Source organism: Emys orbicularis, chromosome 1, assembly GCF_028017835.1.
Source record: "Emys orbicularis isolate rEmyOrb1 chromosome 1, rEmyOrb1.hap1, whole genome shotgun sequence".
Taxonomy (NCBI): Eukaryota; Metazoa; Chordata; order Testudines; family Emydidae; genus Emys; species Emys orbicularis.
Window position 1 is genome coordinate 28213737 of NC_088683.1, and position 21130 is coordinate 28234866.

Sequence of the window (21130 nt, forward strand, 5' to 3'; positions counted from 1 at the left end):
ACCAAAGTTCCTGGTGCCAAGGAGGTCCCCTGTGCACTGGCCCCATTTCCATTGAATGTGAATGAAAGGGAATCATTGGGGTGTGGCGCCGACAGACCCGACAGTTTCAGGATCCCAGCCAGTCAGTGTGGCTACAAAGGACACAGCCCTGGCAAAGTCCTGGACCAAGGGAGAGGTCAGGACAGGGAAGCAGAGGAGGTCTGTTGCTGCTTGATATGCTGCTGGCGTGGAAGCAGCCAGTGCCGGCGGTCTCCCTTGTCGGTACCAGACTCAACTGACACCCCAGGTCAGAACTGGAGTCAGTGGTACGGGGTCTCTGACATCCCTGCACAGTGCTGGAGAGCAGTTGACAAGACCTGCTCCATCCCGTGCATCAGCATTCATCACATGCTTATCCACACTTCCTCTTGGGGAAGAAGACGAGTCCCAACAGCCTTGGTCAATCTTATAAAATCTCTTCCTTGGTGCACTCGGTGGGGAATGATTCATCTGTCTCTTTGGAGAGATGCCAGCACCAGGACACGAAGCAGCAGCACTCTCCATGCTGATCTTCGATCTGACAAGGGCCTTGGTGCCGAAGCAGGCCATGTGACCTGTTTGACCAGGTGCTGCTTCATACGAAGATCCCTCACCATTTGCATCTGTTTCATGATGAACTGCAAATCGATCACCGATCCTTGATGTGGGCTTCTAGACACAGCAAGCACCGCATGTGGGGATCATTGTTTGGGATCGCCCTCCCAAATGACTGACAATGTTTAAATCCTGGTGAGGGCATCAGTAGGGAAACTTAAACAATAACTAACTAACACTATGTCTGACTATATTAGTGGTACTAATTAGCTATATACAATTAGAGAACAAAATCACTAGAGGAATGTGAGGTAAAAGCCATGCAGAGCTCTGATTCCAGCCACCAGCAGTAAGAAGGAGCTGAGGGGGGTTCGGGGTGGCAGCGCCCCCTTTAGCTATGGGAGTGGTTATGGTCACAAGGTGCAAGGCGGCCCTCTACGGGAACTGCTAGGCAAAATTATCCAACTCCAGTGCGCTGGGTGTGCACACACCTAAGTAGAATCCGTGGCTGCATCTACTCGAAAAAGAACATTCAGCTTGTGTCGCTCTCTTTAAGATCACATTTGTCCATTATGATCTCTCATGTACTGAAGTTAATAGAAGAGCCAAGTATAAAAACTTTGCATATAAGGCCTCATCCTTAGGGCGCATTTGAGGATTTTGTTTAAAAAAAAAACCCAAAATCATTTGGATAGTGTAAATTTATGACAATGCAAAAAAAGTGTTCCTATCACTTATATATAACAAGTTATGTTTTAAAATACAATTCTGCAGGACTCATCATGGTAATAAAACAAATTGCCACTGTAAAAATGAAATAATAAATAAAAGTCAAATGAGTTGCCTGGCTTTACTACAGATATTAGACAAGCTCAGTGCATTCTCTCCTGAGAAATGTCAGATGGATTCTTGGTATGTGGACTTGCTGAGCAAGAAGGGTCCTCACATTGACCCTATCAACCTTAATGGTTCAGGAAGAGTAAGAAAGACTATTAGGTCAATGATTCATTAACTCAACATCTCTGACCATTAACTCAACATCTCTGACACGAGAGCCTTTTGGAGTCATTAAAGTCTATCATGTCAGGGATCCACATACAAATTAATGATTCCTACCTACGTGCTAATCGAAGGCATATTAAAATTGTCCTCTACACGTACTTATGCAGTAGGACTGTAAAACAAACAAGCATTGTGGAAGATTGAATAAATGTACATAGCGTAATAGAGGAGATTTCATTACCTGTAGTTTATATATATGTATACACACACACACACACACCTTTTTCTTTTTCTTTTCAAAAAAGTGCTTCTATAAAAATAAAAGCTGTCAAGCTCAAAATAATTATATTACTATATTTAAGAAAAGTCAAGGGTCTTATAACCTTACAAAAGTCAGGAAATTCAAAGTGAAGGCTGAGATGATTTTGCCTTGACTCATTTCATTAGAGAAAAGAAAAAGTCACAACAATGGGAGGTAAAAATTGAATGATCAAACAAACTGCTCGCTTAATTTTTTTGCAGTCACACTTTATATTAAGTATATAATATATATATATATAAAACATGTAAAGTGTGTCCTTTTACATTTTATTTTAATCCTGCATCCTGAAACTTTTTTGAGGGGAGAGGACATTCAGGTGAGTGGCAATAGGAAGAAAGCAGAGGGAGTTCCTAAGTGGGGAAGGACCAGTGGCAGCTGAAAAAACAAGGAGCAGGGTCCTGTCCGTATGACAGTTTCAACAGAGTTTGATAGAAATTGATAACTTTTCTTTAGCTTTTTTTTCCCCCCCAAGCAATCCTCTTGAATTTAATAGATAATTTTATTCATGCCAGAGAATTATACAGAGAGGCTAAAATATCAGTAGAATAAATTTAATAAATAGAGAATGATAATAGGGGTTTATAGAGTAATTTCTATAAAAACTATTACATTTCTGTAGAACACTACACGTTTCATTACTATTTAATTCCATAAGACTTTTCAATAAGGGTGATCATCTGAGGGATGTTTGGGCAGGAAAAGCTGGAACAACATAGGGAGCAACAGCAGCATGTGATAAGAGCAGTTGAATAAGGTGGGATAGGGAGAAGCAGTAGAGAACCAGGAAGGCAGATAGGGAAAGAAGTAGCAGTAGTAAAAAGGTCATTTTCCAACCTATGATTAGAAACAAGGAGTTCCTGGCTCCAGACTAACATGCAGACACTACACCACACATCTCTTATATAATCTGTGCCAACGGTTTTTCACACCAGTGGCAAGGGCCAAAAAGCCTCATGAGAACATTCCCAAGGGCATAAGTACCTAGTCACTATAAGAAATAGAAAAATACTAAGAACATTTAGAAGTACCATGAAAGGCACAATTATACTATGAAAAAATTGTAGGTGGCAAAAGTCAATTGCATTTCCTTAGCTATCCAGACAGAACTTTCACATGTGCTTCCATCCACATACCTAGACTCGTGCGGGACATTAATAAGTATATAAATAAATAATTATATCTATTCAGATTGATTTTATTTATTTATTTGAATTGAGTAATTTATATAATCCAAAAAAGAAAAGAGAGCCAAGTAGGCTCAAATGAACATTTATATGTAAAAATTATAAAACTCAAACCAGGTATTAAACAATTACACTAAACAAATTAAACTCTAACTGGATGAATGCATATTCAGTTGTACTGCACACTGCAAATTCAGTGGCCTCGGTGTTTTAATTTTCATCTTCCTCTTCCTTGGCTACCTATCCCTTCCTCACTTTCTTTAAACTGTGTATTAAGGAAGTGGTGGACTTTCTCTGGACTGTAAAACATAAGCCCTTCCAATGCCCCCCACACTACAGACACAGTTTTGCCTGGCAGATTAAAACAAAACTGAAGCCTCCTCTCCCAAATTGTTGTTTCACTGTTGTACCATTTTTCTTTCTTTTTTTTTTTTTTTTTTAGCAGGGCAAACAGCAACACAGCTGATAAAAACCAACAGGACTGTTTTGAAACAGCACCTGACAACATAGGTTACATGAAAACAGATTATCTTTGTGATCATTTTCCATTAGTATTTATCAGAAATGTTGCACAGTAGGCAGAACAGTGAGCAGCTCAGAGGTTTCATTTGCAGGTGTTCATGCAATTTGTCTTTCTGGTTAAACTTCACATGAGTTGGCACCTTTTGAGTTTCACTTCTATTTTTCGTTTGAATTAAATCAAAACAAATTTAACTCAGACAAAATGGCCATGCTTCTACGGGAATCCATAGATCAGCCCAAGTAATTTAGGTTAGAACTGGGATAATGACAGAGGATCTGCTTAATCACAGCATAGAAACTCAAGATGAAACAAAATTATTATATTAGAATCCTGCCTTCAGCAAACATTTCCTATTTAGCCAGTATTTGACCTGTTGGTTGCCTACAGTCATGTTAGTCACATAACAAATTAGAGGTGTTCAAAAGTTTTATATAAGCAAAAGTGAAGAAAGTGTAGTTTGTACTTTCCAAGCTACCTACCCGTCTTTAAAATAACTAGCTGTACAACAGATGATCCAGCATTAATAATAAGTTATGAGAGTAAGATTGGGTAACTGATTTTTTCAAAATAAAGTTTTTATGTTAAGTATTTTCAAATTGAGATTTACATGTAGTTGGTCAGTTCCAGTAGCATCCATCTCCAGTACAGGGTGGGGGGATGTGTGTGTGTTTGGACTCACCACAGAGTCTCATGCTATTGCTTTATACTTGTCTCATGAACACCACAGAGAAAAAGAAAATTAAATAGTCTGCTAATGCTTAATGCACTGTTACAGGATGCAAAACACACATTCAGTGAAGCTTTGGAGTACACACCTTTCAAAAAGAACATACACACAGCAATCTGCAACCATCAGTAGTGAAGCGATGCCTGTCTACAAAACTCATGCCTCAGGGCTGCTCCACCTCGAGACTTTCCTCTCATCACTCTTCCTTCTTACAGCTATCTTATAGGTCTCTGTGTATGCTCAGTTCAGTCATCAGTCTATCATTAATATGAGTCACCTTCCTCATATTGGCCTATGGGGATGGCAGATCATGTTCTGTGGCAGTTCAGAGATGTAGCTAAGGGGGAAGTCTGAGTTTGTGAGTGAGATGCAGAGAATACTTCAGCTAATGAATCACGCTAATGCTTTATGGCAGCGGGGTTTGGAAGCTCGTGTGTGATTCTCCATGGCCCCAAACTGTGGAATTAGAAATTCTGGTTTGAGAGAGCCCAAAGGTATTACTTTAAATATCTTAATTAAGAGCAATCCCACTGCACATTAAAGTAAATGTTAGAATTTGTCTTTCATGTATCAGGAACAGAAGCATTTGGTCTTAGAGAAATGCAGTCAAGGATGATGAGGAAATCTGAAGTAAATGCTTGGGCAGATAGTGGGCTAATGTAAACACCATCCCAACATTTAGATCAAAACCAACGCTAATGGTTCTGAACAGTTCAAACACAACTCAGCACAGCAGGCAAATCGTTCACATTTGAAAAGGCTGTAAACCCTGGGAGGATGTCACAGGGGCTGTATATCAATAAGTGCATGTCTTACTAAGTAACTCTTCAAAGTAATTATTCACTGTCTCAATAAGAAGGTAATACAAACCTTCTGTAGTTTGACACTGTTGCCTTTAAAAGAACTCATGGCTATTGAATATGTGGCACTTTAGGGACACTAGTTAGAAGCTCGGTTAATGAAAATGTCACTGGGAAATTATCCTTCCTGTACACATGATTTAAGAAGCTTTGGGATTTATGATGAAATCTGGGCCATTTTGTGCTTAATTCATTTGTCATTATCCGTTTCTCTAACTCAAATTATTAAAACCCACCAGATTAACACCTGGTGGTTGGCAGTGGAAGAGGACTGGTTAAAAGACTACACTTAATTGTTGCTTAGGGGTTTGAATGTACACTGTAGTACTAATCTAATATAACAAGCTTTAGGATCCTTTTTACTCCTGGGGGAATTCTGCGCCACTGCAGAACAAGAAGCAATGGTCTCAAGTTGCAGTGGGGGGAGGTCTAGGTTGGATATTAGGAAACACTATTTCACTAGGAGGGTGGTGAAGCACTGGAATGGGTTATCTAGAGAGGTGGTGGAACCTCCATCCTTAGAGGTTTTTAAGGTCCATCTTCACAAAGCCCTGGCTGGGGTGATTTAGTTGGTGTTGGTCCTGCAGGGGATTGGACTAGATGACCTCCTGAGGTCTCTTCCAACCCTAATATTCTATGATTCTATGATTCTACTGTGCAATGCAGAATTTATGCTGAATTAATGTTCTGCGCAGAATTCCATATTTTCCCCGCAGAATTGGGGCTGGAGAGCTGCTGGTGGCCGTTAGGGGACCTGGACTCTGCGGAGCCCAGATCTTCAGCTCGCAGTGAGTGGAGTACCCAGCCTGGCAAGGTTGGAGGCCCTGCACACTCTGGCTGCCTGGCTTGATCCTCACACTCCTGAGAATGGGAGAGGGCCCGGGAGACCAGGCTCTGGCAAAGGGTGAGGAAGGGCAGGGCCTCACCACACCGCATCCCTCAGCGGAACAGTAAAGAAGCTGGAGGGAGTAAAGGCTCTGGGGAGTGCAGGTATCTGAGCCGGGGGATTCACCCAAGCTGGGCTCTGGGGGGAGGAGGTTATGGGTGCCTGGGCTCTGGAGGGTCCCACACAGTCTCCTCCAGCACTCCCCAACTGAAACTGGTTTGATGTAGGGGTTTCTTTAACTCTCTACTCCAGGGGGAATCTTTTTTGTTGTTGTCTGTATTGTTAACATATTTGTTGACAAGTATTTTGAACTCTTTTGCATTTCTAATATGAAAACATACAGGGCCAGTTAATCTCATTGAGCCCTCTAGGTAAAGTGCCTTCTTCCTTCTCTCCATCTACATCCCCCCGCAATTTATAAATTTCTCTTTACAGACTTTTCCCACCTGTATTATTATTTATTTCATAGTTCCCAACAGTATACTAGATGCTTCACAGAAGACATTGTCCTTATCCCCAAAAGCATACAACCTAAAGCCTCAATCCTGCAATTGATAGTGTGTGATCAGACTGCTATGTTCATTTTTTTTTTAAAGTAATTCTCCTAGATGAGTCTCCCAGTGGGGTTTTGATTAAACTATGAAAACTTCTCATGGCAAGAAGAACAACCAGTTGGAGAAGAAAACATCTAGTATTTCCGGTTGCAAACCAAACTCCATTGACCTCAACGGTAGTCTGCACAGTGCACAGGCATACCCACCTCTTATCAGTTATAGGATCAAAGCCTAAAATTGCAGATATGAAACAATGGGTGAGGGTGATAGATACCAGAAGGGATGGGATGAGGCAGGATTAGGGATATAGCCATATGATTACACAGTCGCTCAGCTTATGCATGTGCACATCTGACTGGTTTTGTAAAAACAATAGTTTAAAATAAAATACCCCCCATCCCCGAATAGTAATAGTGACTCCCTCACTAGAGATTAACTACAGTACAGTTACTTGTATAGTGGTAAGTAATTATGAGATAAAATAAAAACCCAAATGAACAATTTAAAATAATATAAAAATTAATCTTACTGACAGGTAGTTTAGAGCCCATTGGAATTTGGTCTTAGAACTGTTTTAAATCCAAATCACTTGAGGTACATCATTCTAACTCATAGTTCTCATTTCCAGGAGCTATTTCCACAGTTTAATCACAACCCTGCTGATGTACACTCAGCTAGGAGAATTAGTTTTTTTAGAATGGGAATATAATTTGGAAATACATTTCTAGGAGTCCACAGAAGAAACAGTCAACATTCCTTGCCTGTTTATTCTTACTGAATTATCTTCACCATAAGAACATTTTCTCTCCACATTTTGTAATGAATCATGCCTTAAGAAATTAAGTTTCTTCCAAATCAGTCTCACAGCACAAAACACTGCTGCCTATACTCTACAGTGCCAAACTGTAGTCATTTATAATAGGTAGTATATTATTGACACAGCAGCATTAATAGTAGCAAAAACTTCCTTTTGGCACTAAATGAAGCAGATATGATTTAAAGACACATTGAGTTTTAATATATTGAGAGAGAGGGATCCATTTTTACTTAGTCATTTTTTCTTAACCCATTTTAAAGAATGGGCAATCATTGTCATAATGCTAGGGTGATCATATTTTCCCAAAGGGAAAATGGGACACCGCACGGGGCTGGCCTGAGGTCCCACCATCCCCCAGCCTTCCCTGCCATCCATTTGTGTGGGGCCGGCCTGAGGCTCCCCTCTCACTCCCCCCACATGCAGGTCCGGCCGGAGCCCCCCTGCCACCCGCCCACCCACAGGGGTGGCCCGAACACCCTGCCGCCTCCCTGCGCGCAGGCCAGTCCGAACTCCCCTACTGCCCACGGACAGTCCAAGCCCCCCTGCCACCAGCCTGAGGCCCCCCTCTCCTCCGCGCACATGGGGCTGGCCCAAGACCCCCTGCCAACCACCTGCGCAGGGCTGGACGGACCCGAGCCACTTGCCTGATCCCTCCACCCCATGCAGGGCTGGTGTTGCCGCTCGCCCTCCTCCCCCCCCGCACATTCCTCCATGCCCAGCTAGGGGTTACACTCCACTTTTTTGGCAAAACTGCATTTGTCCAGTTTGCTCTTGCCAACTGGTGGGTAGGACAGGGCTTAAAAAAGGGACTGTCCCAGCCAAAACGTGACATACGGTCACCCTACACAATGCTGACTATCTACTAGATAATGAAATAAGCATGAAAGGTTAAACCAATACTTATATAAGGTTAGACAAACTGCTAAAACTGTTTCTTTCCATATTTTGGTTAGCAGCTCTAAATATCAGGGGTCAAGAAATGTTGCAATTTTTTAAGATTGATTTAATCCCTCATGGCAGATGGAAATGCTGGCCAAAAATGTAAATTAAAAAATTTAGTGTTTCCCGTTTTAACAATGACCTTTTAATACTTTTTAAAGTAAAATTGCTATATAAACTTACCGATGGAAAATTGAAGGACAGAAGCTGTGGTTGTGTTAAGGCTAGTGGTGGTCTAGAGGAGGAAAAACATGAAAAATAGAAGAAGCATTGCATTAAATCAGCAAAACAATATATTTATAACCTTTTAAAAAATATGGGAGTCCTGTGGATGCCCAGATCTCCCATGTATAAATCATTCATTTCTAAACCTTTCAGATTGACAGATCATGGACATTTCTATTACGTCATTCGGATTCTTGGTATCACATCATATGTCACAACGAGAAACTCTTTGTTTGTGGCAGTACAAATTTTCTGTCGCTCCAGTAAATTTTTCCATGTATTAGTGCTTGATCAGTGATCAGAAAGATTTTAAAAAATGAATTTAATTCAATGGGACTCTGCATAGGCTCAAGGATATGCACTAGCAGATCCTAATGTAGAACCAGGGCCTAAAATTGTAAAATGGAATAATAAAATCTAAGTGCTTATCCGCTAAATTCAAAATTTCACATATATAGCATAACATAAACCAACTAGGTTTTGTACTTATAGCTAAATACTGTTATGATATGAAGTGTATATAATCAGGGATTGAAGTGGGAAGAATAAGTTCAGAAACTTTACTCATGCCTCACTCAACATGCCCCTCCTCTGATGGCTCCCACACAAAACCTCATCAGTCCATGTTGGGAAGGTTTTCTTGAAAGCTATTAAGAGCTACAAACTTTAATATTTGCTGAAAGTGGTAGTATCACCCAAGAAGTACCAGAATGAAGTTCCAGTCCTTTCTGGCTCATTTTGAATCCTATAGTTGCTTAAAAAGGCTCCTTGACTGGAACATTGGGGAGGGGGGAAAAAGAGCTAAATTAGCATTGTGATTGTTTACAGAGATCAATGTGTAACAAGATGAAAGTTAACCTCAATCCTGTTTTTCATGGGAGGGCAATGACTCTGTGCAGTGTCATGTTCACATAATTTATTATTTGATTATAACTGTTTATTGTTTGTATTACCATAGTGCCTGGGAGCCGTAGTCATGGACAGAACCCCATTGTGCTAGGCTCTGTACAAACACAGAACAAAAAATAGATGGTCCATGTGCATCATAAAAAACTCAAGGACCAAGACTCTTCCATCAAATTCACAGCAATTGATATTCCACAACAAAGCAGTGTGTGCCATGTGACAAGAAACTCTTTTCATATGAGTGGGGATTGGGGAAATCAAATAAGCGGCGTGAACAAAGGAAGAGGAGAAATCAACAATGGGAACAAGAATGGCAGTTTATAAACACATTTACTGAAAAAGTCAAGTGCACAAATAAAAGCCAGCTTTGCTGAGCAATCTGAATTTGTGTCACCATCACTTAAGTGGCCTTGGCAGTATTACAAAGATAGTTTTAGTTTGTAATGATGAACAATGCAATTTCTGTACAATTTACCTGAGGCATGAGGTGTACACATGATCTCTTTCATTATCAGGCATTATCAGGCATTCCTGCCTTCTTTTATTAACTAATATTTCTTCAAAAATATATAAGATAAATCCTATTTCTCATTTATGTCTGAGTTTCCACATTTCCCGCTGACAGCATATTAGGGTAAAGATGCAGAACAGAAGCTTGTTCTAAATTTAGAGGCTTTTTGATTCTTTTTCAGGACTTCAGTGCCACAGAACAACTGGTAGTGCTTAGTGATATGCATTGGTATTTCTGTCTTTTGGGAATTTCAGTAGATTTCCTCATCTTGGCAAGTGGATATCCCAAGAGTGCACTCTGCCCTATCACATCAGAACTTGCAACAACGCCAGCAGCTGAGAATGGAGACAACAGATTTAGAGGTATTAAAGGTGAAGAAAGAATGTCCTGAGGGATTTCTCTCCAGATACCTTGAAACCAAAACAAATCCTACTGCCTCTTTGTTGATGAATTCCACAACATATTTTTTTTTAAGCTCTAAAGCAGAGGTGGCCAAATTACAGCCTGCAGGCCACATCCGGCCTGCGGGACCGTCCTGCCCGGCCTGTGAGCTCCCGGCCGGAGAGGCTAGCCCCCAGCCTCTCCCCCGCAGCTACGCCGCTGCGCGGGCAGTGCTCTGAGTGGCGGGATTGCGTGCTCCTGCCGAGCAGCGCGGCAGCGTGTCTGGCTCCGGCTGGGCGGCGTGGCTGCCAGACATGCTGCTCTGAGTGGCATGATAAGGGGGCCGGAGCCAGGGGGTTGGATAAGGGGTGGGGGGGTCCCGGGGGGCAGTCAGGGGACAGGGGCGGTTGGATGGGGCAGAGGTTCTGGGGGCGGTCAAGCGTGGGAATCCCGGGGGGGCCTGTCAGGGGGCAGGGGTGTGGATAGGGGTCAGGGGATGGGGAACAGGGGGGGTTGGATAGGCGTGGGGTCCTGGGGGCCTGTCAAGGGGCGGGGGTGTGGATAGGGGTCAGCGCAGTCAGGGGACTGGGAGCAGGGGGGTTGGATGGGGGTGGGGTTCCAGGGGTGGTTAGGCGAGGGTGGTCCCGCGAGGGGACGGTTAGGGGACAAGGAGCAGGGGGGACTGGATGGGTCAGGGATTCTGAGGGGGGCAGTCAGGGGGCGGGAAGTGGGAGGGGTCGGATAGGGGGCAGGGGCCAGGCTGTTTGGGGAGGCACAACCTTCCCTACCTGGCCCTCCATACAGTTTTGCAACCCCAATGTGGCCCTCAGGCCAAAAAGTTTGCTCACCCCTGTTCTAAAGGGTTGAGGGTTTTAAAAGTTTGATTTGGACATCTATACCGGACAAATAACAGGAGTCTGATTTGATATGGAAGATAGATAGGTCAGTGTTTTTGGTACAGATTTGGCCACACAACTTATCCGTACTTGAGACCATCTGCCACCTGAAATGCAATTAATGTCAGTATCAAAGAAGATCACATGTTAAGACTGCCCAAACAGGGAAGTGCTACAGCAGTGATTAGCAGGATGGTTCCAGGGAGACTTAGAAACAACAAAGATTGATGTTTGAGAACTGGCTTTTGAACATGCACATGCATTCATGCTACATTCAGAGGGGAAATTTCTTATAGATAGTAAAAAAAAACAGAAAAATTTCTTATGGTTGGTAATAATCTGTGAACTAAGAAGGACTTGATGGCATATATTTTAAAAGCTTTTCACGTCATGTGAAGCATCCACTTTTTAGAAATGCATCTAAAAACCTGGACCTATGTGTATGTGCCCTGTGCTGAAACTATACCTCTAACACTTTAAGATCTTCCGAATAAACAGTATTAACCTCTCAACAGATATAATGAAGCTTTGCTTAAATAATTAAAAAACCCTTTAAAGAAACATTTAACTCTTCATTCGTGTCCTTTTAGTTAGGATAGGTTCAACACTGGTATTACATTTATCCTGCCAAATAATAAAGTGCTTTCTGACTTGAGGTATGAGCAGCTATTATTTTAATTTACATTCAGTTAATTCTGTTGTGTGGGTTCTAATTTCAACAAGAAAGCCTTCAATTTATCAATGTTCTGTGGCTCATATCTTCAATAGATTAAATGTATCAATTACCATGAAAGAGGTATTCTTGTAGAATTAAATTAAACTGTTACCAAAAATTAATTGGCCAGTACTTTTTGATAATTAAATCTTCTTTTAATTGCTTTATCCCTTTAGAAAATGATGTAAATACAGGTTGTTAGGAACTGTTTACATTAATTATACTAATCAAGATGGTAGGGATTGGGGGCTGCAGATAAAGAGGAACCTGCATTTTCCAGAATGGTGAGAAATTTTAAATGAACATATATTATTTTGCTTGCTGCATATCAGCAGCTATTGGTTTTCCTATGATTCCTGTACTGGTGATATCCCAACCAAACCACATGTGTGGTTTGGCATTAAAAACCTCTATATCAGGAGTACTAGCCTGATTCCTCCGTGCAGCAACTGAGAGCAGCAGTGGGAGGATGCGGAGGTCAAGGAAACAAACCATCTAATTAATTTAATTTAGCAAATTCTTCTCATCTTGCTTAAGTATTTCAAAGCAAAAATAAAATGTACAAGCACCCTGAGCCTGAGATGTGAGCAGGGATTTCAGTAACCATGTGTAAGGACAACAAGATAAAGGACTGGTTTAGGATGGAGAAAGGAAATCTGATTATTTAGGGAGGAAGAGACTTGAACATCAGGGATGAAAAACAGAGCCCTGAACTGCAGGAGGAAGGTAAGTGAGAGTTAGGTGGTAGCAGGGGGATGGAATAAAAAAATAAAATGGAAGAGAGAGTTAGAGGAAAAATAAAATATTATATATGAGTATTGAAATTCATCATCTGTGAGACAGAGATGCACTGTCCAGTGACCTAGGCACCGGACTGGAAAAAAGTAACAAATTGGTTCTAGTCTTGGCTCTAGCACGATTCTCTCAGTGACCTTGGATAAGTCATTTAACCTCTTTGTAGCTCAGTTTCCCTCTATGTAAAATGGGATAACATTTACCTGTTTCACAGGGGTGGTGAGGTATAGAAATGCTTTTATAAGGTGCACTAATAATTATGCTCGTATGATGACTTGTGAGATTTTGATTTTTTCACATCTGTTAGGCATAATGATCAATATTTTCAGTTTCAAAGGGTATGGTATGGTAGTGCCAGTTAACCACCAGGTCATGTGACCGCTTTAGCCAATCACAGTCCAGGATTTTAAACCCAATTTTATAATTGCTGAGTGTAGTCTAAATTATACGTATTTAGTGGAGCACAATAAATTAATTATAATGAAAAGCATGGCATCTAGGTCTATTTGCTCAATATCTGTACTGTGGGCTGAATTTCAAGCACCCTAACCAGCAATGAGTAACAAAATGTGGAAAAAGTATCCCAAACATGTGACTTCAATTTTTGAATGGACACAAAATGGAATCTCTTTCTTCACAAGTATATCAAGGCATTAAATGAGACACAGTACATGCAAATAATATTTAAAATAGCAGGCAGAGGCAGTTCAGCATCAATGTCTGGATTCTCCCACAAGGTCTGTGCATAAGTGAAATGAGAAACAGTGAGGTTCCACTATATCCATGAAATTTGTGAAATAGTTTTAAATGAGTTCTCCCGTCACCATAACACATGCCTTTGTATTTGTCAAACACCACAAGACAATGCAAACGTTAACAGAACGTATTAATATGATCAAATTTAGCAGGCACATAAATGGTAACAGAAATATGCTATTCAAATGTGTGCATATTTGGCAAGGTTGTTTTACTGTCAACAATGTTTCATTTAGTGGTTTTGCAAAATGAATGTAGTTTACACATATTTTGTCAGTATTTTGTCAGTACCCTGGCATAAATGGCCACGAGTGATTCAAGGGGAGTTGGGCCTGCTAAGGCCAGGGTTAAATTTGGTCTCAGGAGTATTGTGTAAGATACAATATTACCAAAACTCCCTGTCTTCAAAAATCACAAGACAACCACTCCCCAAACAAGAAAATCTTTAAAATCATGAATATTACTTTAAAATTGCCTACATTTTGAGTTGGATTTCTAACTACCAAACTCCTTACAGAAAGCATCCTGCCTCCTTTCCACATGTGTCTGTGGTCTGTGGTCACCTGCTCAGAGCCAATTGTAGGATTGTTGTATAACTTATACTTTGTTTTCCATACCCACTGGATCCCAAATTAATGCAAATCACACTACTTTGATACTTACATCTATTTTACACCCAATTTACACCCCATGTGTAATATTTACAGTGACAGATACTGTAATCCCATGCAGTATCTTTGAGGTCCACTGTATTAAATTTATAAATGGTTTACATATCATTATGTTCTACTCCATGAGGGAGGGTTACCATAGCTCCTACAGGAACTAAAAATAGCTGGGGTTGTGGGGGGAGGGGATTAAGGTGAGTCACTGAGACTAAACAAATCCAGAGATGTTACACCCACTGGGGTAGTTTGCATATACTGGTTCTGGTTAAAACTGGGTTTTCCAGAGACTAAGAAACAAAGAAAGGGCTTGTGGTATAAAAGGATGAGCTTGAACTGACTCATGGCCTTTCTGATCAGGCAGATAGATAGGATCTTCTGTCCAAGGGGGGCCCCAACCCTTGTGGGCTACTGGGGCCCTATATGACTGAAGAATGAGTCTTGGTATGTTTAGTGTGTGTTTAAACCTTTTCAATGTTTCAATAACTTTTCTTTGCTTTTACCTTAAGAATAAATGTGCTTACTTAGAAAGAGCTGTGTGGTAACTTGGAATTGCTGGCAATACACTGTTCATAGCCCTTGGAGAGAAAGCAACGCACAGGCACTGACCTTTAGGCAGACTGGCTTGCTGGGGATATCACAGTGGAAGGCAGGGACTCATGCAACCTTGAAACCTCCACTCAGAAGGGGGGTCCCTGCCCAGAGGCAGGTGATAGCTGGAAACCAGAGAGACCTGACTTGACAGTCCTGGAGCGGACCAGAGATGTGGCAGATACAGATGCAGTTATCCTGAAACTGTGACATCATTTACCTCACCACTGATTTTGGCACAGAGACTTCTACGGGACAGGCAGGTAATTAATATAGACTGTATGTGACTGCTTTAAAGCCACAGAGTGCATTATTCCCCAGTGATATTTTACACAAACAAATTAACATTTTTTGACTATAAAGAAAATAAGACACAGCCAAATAAAATAAGACAGGAAAAATTAAGTCTTTATTTTGTTTGTCTAAAATGAAGAAAGCATCCCAGGCCCCAAATTTGGTTCTATATTCTGGCCTTCCAGTCTTTTCTAAACATGGAAATAACTTTCATGAAAGTTCACTCAAAAGGTTTCCTGGCCATGTGCAAAAAGCATGCAAAATATTTAGAAAAAATGTGAGGAGTTTTAAACATTGAACCTTACTGTTCTATGCATTATTGAACTGCTTAAGAACTTCTTTGCTGAACACCAAGCTTTCAAAGCACACCAGCATCACTGTGGCTGATGAGGTCTGAATTCAAAACCTGAAGTCCCATGACCCATGCAAATTAGCAAACATCCACTTACCAATTCTCTTGGACCATATGGCTCACAGAAAGTGACAGCATTGCCATGCATAATTACACCGCACTGCTCTCCAACCTCACAGTTACTACATTCAAACCTGCAGGAAAATCAGAACACATCAAGCTGAAAATTATAAATCATACATCTGGGGCTGTAAGAACCTGCTAAACTGCTAAAAGAAGAACGTTTGATTTTGACACTCAGACAAATGGGACTATTTAGTTATCCCAACACTGAATTTAAAGGATAATCATACATGATAGATGTCTCTTTTTAGGAGGGACAAAACCTAAATTTCAGAAAAATGTTTATTTCCCCACCCCACTACTGTCCCTCAAAAAAGCTCTGACAGATTTCAAAGAAGTGCCCCTACTTTATTTTCAAATGTGCCCCTAATTATGGTTTTCCAACTTAATTTTCTCTGGGGCTATATTCCTTTCATAATATTCACAACTCACTTAATAAACTGTATACAAACCCAACATCATACAATCAACAACTTATTTCCATTGCAGAACAAACCAATGGGGAACTGTTAAAATTGGATAGGCTGTGTATGTCAGGTGGTGTCCTTGTGAGTTATTAAAGATTATGTGGATACTGATACCTCTTAGGTCTAGAGCTAACTGATTTTTTGTTTTGCTTGCCAAACTGAAAAATTGAAAAAAAAATAATTTCAGGTTGACCAAAAACAGTTTTTGGGTGAACCCAAACAGTTGGGTTAAATGAAACATTATCTTTAACAGAAAATAATTTTTTTCAGCTATTATGTAGCATTTTTTTTCAAAGACTAAAAGCATGGGGCTTATTTATGGTGTTTCTAGGCAATTGCCTTGGTCATAATAAACGATGTGACAAAAGGAAACCACTAAGGTCACATATATTTAAACATCACCATACTATTTATAGACCATTTTAAACATGTTTCCTGGAGTTGTTTTGTAACACTGGACTCATTTAGTCATAGACTATAATAGATCTTATTTAAATATTCCATATTCTTGCTAACAATACGCTGTTACTCATTTTAAATGCTTTTACTCATTTTAAAAAAAGGCAACCCTGGCAATTACAGGCCAATAAGCCTAAATTCAGTACTAGGCAAAGTGATTGAAACTATAGTAAAGAACAGAATTATCAGACACATAGATGAATATGATTTGTTGGGCAAGAGTCAACATGGCTTGTGCAAAGGAAAATCATGCCTCACCAATCTATTAGAATTCTTTGTGGGGCGTCAATAAACATGTGGACAAGGGTGATCAAGTGGATATAGTGTACTGGGACTTTCAGAAAGCCTTTAAGGTCCCTCACCAAAGGCTCTTAAGCAAACTAACCAGTCATAAGATAAGAGGAATGGTCCTCTCATGGACCAGTAACAGGTTAAAAGACAGAAAACAAAAGGTGGGAATAAATAGTCAGTTTTCAGAATGCAAAGAGGTAGATAGTGGTGTCCTCCAGGGATCTGTACAGTGACCTGTGCTGTTCAACATATTCATAAATGATCTGGAAAAAGGGGTAAGCAGTGAGATGGCATTTGCAGATGATACAAAATTACTCAAGATAGTTAAGCCCAAGGTTGACTGTGAAATGTTACAAAGTAATCCCACTAAACTAGGTGACTGGGTGACAAAATGGTAGGTAATTTCAAAGTAATGTACATTGGAAAACAATACCAACTATACATACAAAATGATGGGGTCTAACTTAGCTGTTACCATTCAAGAAAGAGATCTTGGAGTCAATGTGGATAGTTATCTGAAAACATCTGTTCAATGTGCAGTATCACTCAAAACAGCTAACCGAATGTTAGGAATCATTAGGAAAGGGATAGATAATCAGACAGAAAATATCATAATGCCCCTATATACATCCCTGGTATGCCCACAGCTTGAATTCTGTGTGCAATTCTAGTCACCCCATCTCAAAAAAAGATATATTAGAATTGTAAAAGGTAGAGAGAAGGGCAACAACAATGATTAAGGGTATGGAACAGTTTCTGTACGAGGAGAGATTAAAAAGATTGGGACTTTTCAGCTTGGAAAAGAGATGACTAACAGGGGATATTGCGAACAGGGGCTGCTAACAGGGAGTTTCGCAAGGGAGTTCTCCAGGTGAAGGAGGAGCTAATACAGCATCTGTGGGGTAAGTGACTGTCTGTAGTGTGTGTTTGTTTGTGTTTGGGGGTTACTTGCTGTGTGCTGAGCTTGTGTTTGTTTGTTTGGTTGTTTGAGGGACCGTGTGCTCTGGCTGGCAGTTGGAGGCAGGTTTGAAAGCTCGAAGCCTCTGGTAATTGGCTGAGCCTTAATCAGTGGGCGGGGCATTCACTCAGGCCAGGGCTTTATAAAGCCGCGCACAAGCGACCAGGGAGCTTTGCGAACAGGGGCTGCTAACAGGGAGTTTCGCAAGGGAGTTTAGAAGGGGAGTGGGAAGGGAGTGGGAGTCCCTCGCCAGCTGTAACCCCATCCCCGTGGCCCCCCCCTAAAACCTATAAACCAAACCACATTCCAAAACTCCCTTCTGTAAACCACCCTTTCACTAACTAGGATACAATGCAGGCAGAAGCCCAGCAGCAGAGTGGGGGCTATCCAGTTTATTGCACCGACTGTTGCATGTATGATTACCTGCCCTGTGGGCGGGTGGCGTATGTGTGCAGTCGGTGCAAGGAGCTCCTGGCCCTCAGAGACCATGTACGGACTTTGGAGGCCAGGGTGGCGGAACTGGAGGAGCTGAGAGAGGCAGAGAGGTATGTTGATGAGGCTTTCCGGGACACTGTAGAATTGTCCCACCTCCGCTTAGACAGCACCTGTGCTGTTAAGGAGGAAGAAGGGCCCAGGGAAGTAGAGCAGTCAATGGGAGCAGAGGGAAACTTTCCCATAGTTGGGACCCTCCTTCCAGATGGTTCTGGGGTTGCCTCTCGCACTGAGGTTGCCTCTCCGGGGGAGGGAACTCCAGTTTCTAGGAAAAGGCAGGTGTTAGTAATGGGAGATTCGATTATTAGAAATGTAGATAGCTGGGTCTGTGATGACCGGGAGAACCGTATGGTGACTTGCCTGCCTGGTGCGAAGGTTGCGGATCTCTCGAGGCATCTAGATAGACTTATGTGTAGTGCTGGGGAGGAGCCGGTGGTCGTGGTACATGTAGGTACCAATGACATAGGGAAGGGTAGGAGAGATGTCCTGGAAGCCAAATTTAGGCTGCTAGGGAAGAGACTGAAATCCAGGACGTCTATGGTGGCATTTTCAGAAATGCTCCCAGTTCCACGCGCAGGGCCAGGTAGGCAGGCAGAGCTTCAGAGTCTCAATGCGTGGATGAGACGATGGTGTAGAGAGGAGGGGTTCACGTTCATTAGGAACTGGGGAAACTTCTGGGATGGGAGGAGCCTATACAGGAGAGATGGGCTCCACCTAAACCAAAGTGGAACCAGACTGCTGGCACTAAACATTAAAAAGGTTGTAGAGCAGTTTTTAAACTAGGAGATGGGGGAAAGCCGACTGCTGCAGAGGAGCGTGTGGATCGGACACAGACTTCTCTTAGGGGAGAGTCTGATGATAGAGAATCTCCAGGTTATAGTCAGGAGCAGAGGACTGAAAAGTATAATGTAAGGGCCGGATCAGATGATAAACAGCCACATAAAAAAGAATCTGGCACATCAGAAAAAGGCAGGCTAATAAACAGGGACAAGTTTTTAAAGTGCTTGTACACAAATGCCAGAAGTCTAAATAATAAGATGGGTGAACTAGAGTGCCTTGTGATAAAGGAGGATATAGATATAATAGGCATCACAGAAACCTGGTGGACTGAGAGCAATCAATGGGACACAATCATTCCGGGGTACAAAATATATCGGAAGGACAGAACAGGCCGTGCAGGGGGAGGAGTGGCACTATATGTTAAAGAAAGTGTAGATTCAAATGAAGTAAAAATCTTAAGTGAATCCACAGGTTCCATAGAGTCTCTATGGATAGAAATTTCATGCTCTATTAAAAGATAACATTAGGGATCTATTATCGACCACCTGACCAGGACAGTAATAGTGATGATGAAATGCTAAGGGAAATTAGAGAGGCTATCAAAATTAAGAACCCAATAATAGTGGGGGATTTCAATTATCCCCATATTGACTGGGAACATTTCACTTCAGGACGAAATGCAGAGATAAAATTTCTCGATACTTTAAATGACTGCTTCATGGAGCAGCTGGTACGGGAACCCACAAGGGGAGAGGCGACTCTAGATTTAATCCTGAGTGGAGCACAGGAGCTGGTCCAAGAGGTAACTATAGCGGGACCGCTTGGAAATAGTGACCATAATACAATAGCATTCAACATCCCTGTGGTGGGAAGAACACCTCAACTGCCCAACACTGTGGCCTTTAATTTCAAAAGGGGGAACTATACAAAAATGAGGGGGTTAGTTAGACAAAAGTTAAAAGGTTCAGTGACTAAAGTGAAATCCCTGCAAGTTGCGTGGGCCCTTTTTAAAGACACCATAATAGAGGCTCAACTTCAATGTATACCCCAAATTAAGAAAAACAGTAAAAGAACTAAAAAAGAGCCACCGTGGCTTAACAACCATGTAAAAGAAGCAGTGAGAGATAAAAAGACTTCCTTTAAAAAGTGGAAGTCAAATCCTAGTGAGGCAAATAGAAAGGAGCACAAACACTGCCAACTTAAGTGCAAGAGTGTAATAAGAAAAGCCAAAGAGGAGTTTGAAGAAAGGCTAGCCAAAAACTCCAAAGGTAATAACAAAATGTTTTTTAAGTACATCAGAAGCAGGAAGCCTGCTAAACAACCAGTGGGGCCCCTTGACGATGAAAATACAAAAGGAGCGCTTAAAGATGATAAAGTCATTGCGGAGAAACTAAATGGATTCTTTGCTTCAGTCTTCACGGCTGAGGATGTTAGGGAGATTCCCAAACCTGAGCTGGCTTTTGTAGGTGACAAATCTGAGGAACTGTCACAGATTGAAGTATCACTAGAGGAGGTTTTGGAATTAATTGATAAACTCAACATTAACAAGTCACCGGGACCAGATAGCATTCACCCAAGAGTTCTGAAAGAACTCAAATGTGAAGTTGCGGAACTATTAACTAAGGTTTGTAACCTGTCCTTTAAATCGGCTTCGGTACCCAATGACTGGAAGTTAGCTAATGTAACGCCAATATTTAAAAAGGGCTCTAGGGGTGATCCCGGCAATTACAGACCGGTAAGTCTAACGTCGGTACCGGGCAAATTAGTTGAAACAATAGTAAAGAACAAAATTGTCAGACACATAGAAAAACATAAACTCTTGAGCAATAGTCAACATGGTTTCTGTAAAGGGAAATCGTGTCTTACTAATCTATTAGAGTTCTTTGAAGGGGTCAACAAACATGTGGACAAGGGGGATCCGGTGGACATAGTGTACTTAGATTTCCAGAAAGCCTTTGACAAGGTCCCTCACCAAAGGCTCTTACGTAAATTAAGCTGTCATGGGATAAAAGGGAAGGTCCTTTCATGGATTGAGAACTGGTTAAAGGACAGGGAACAAAGGGTAGGAATTAATGGTAAATTCTCA

At 41.4% G+C, this 21130-nt stretch overlaps 1 protein-coding gene across 3 annotated transcripts in view; it reads right to left on the bottom strand.

The window, feature by feature from the left end:
* The window catches only part of RELN (reelin), a 469941-nt gene that overhangs the window by 228980 nt on the left and 219831 nt on the right, over window positions 1–21130 (bottom strand). For all 3 annotated transcript variants that reach the window (XM_065399319.1, XM_065399303.1, XM_065399311.1), the window contains 2 exons: window positions 15572–15668; window positions 8571–8622 (listed from right to left, as the gene is read on the bottom strand). In XM_065399319.1, coding sequence (XP_065255391.1) covers window positions 8571–8622; window positions 15572–15668 — 149 coding nt within the window. The remainder of the gene's footprint in view (window positions 1–8570; window positions 8623–15571; window positions 15669–21130) is intronic.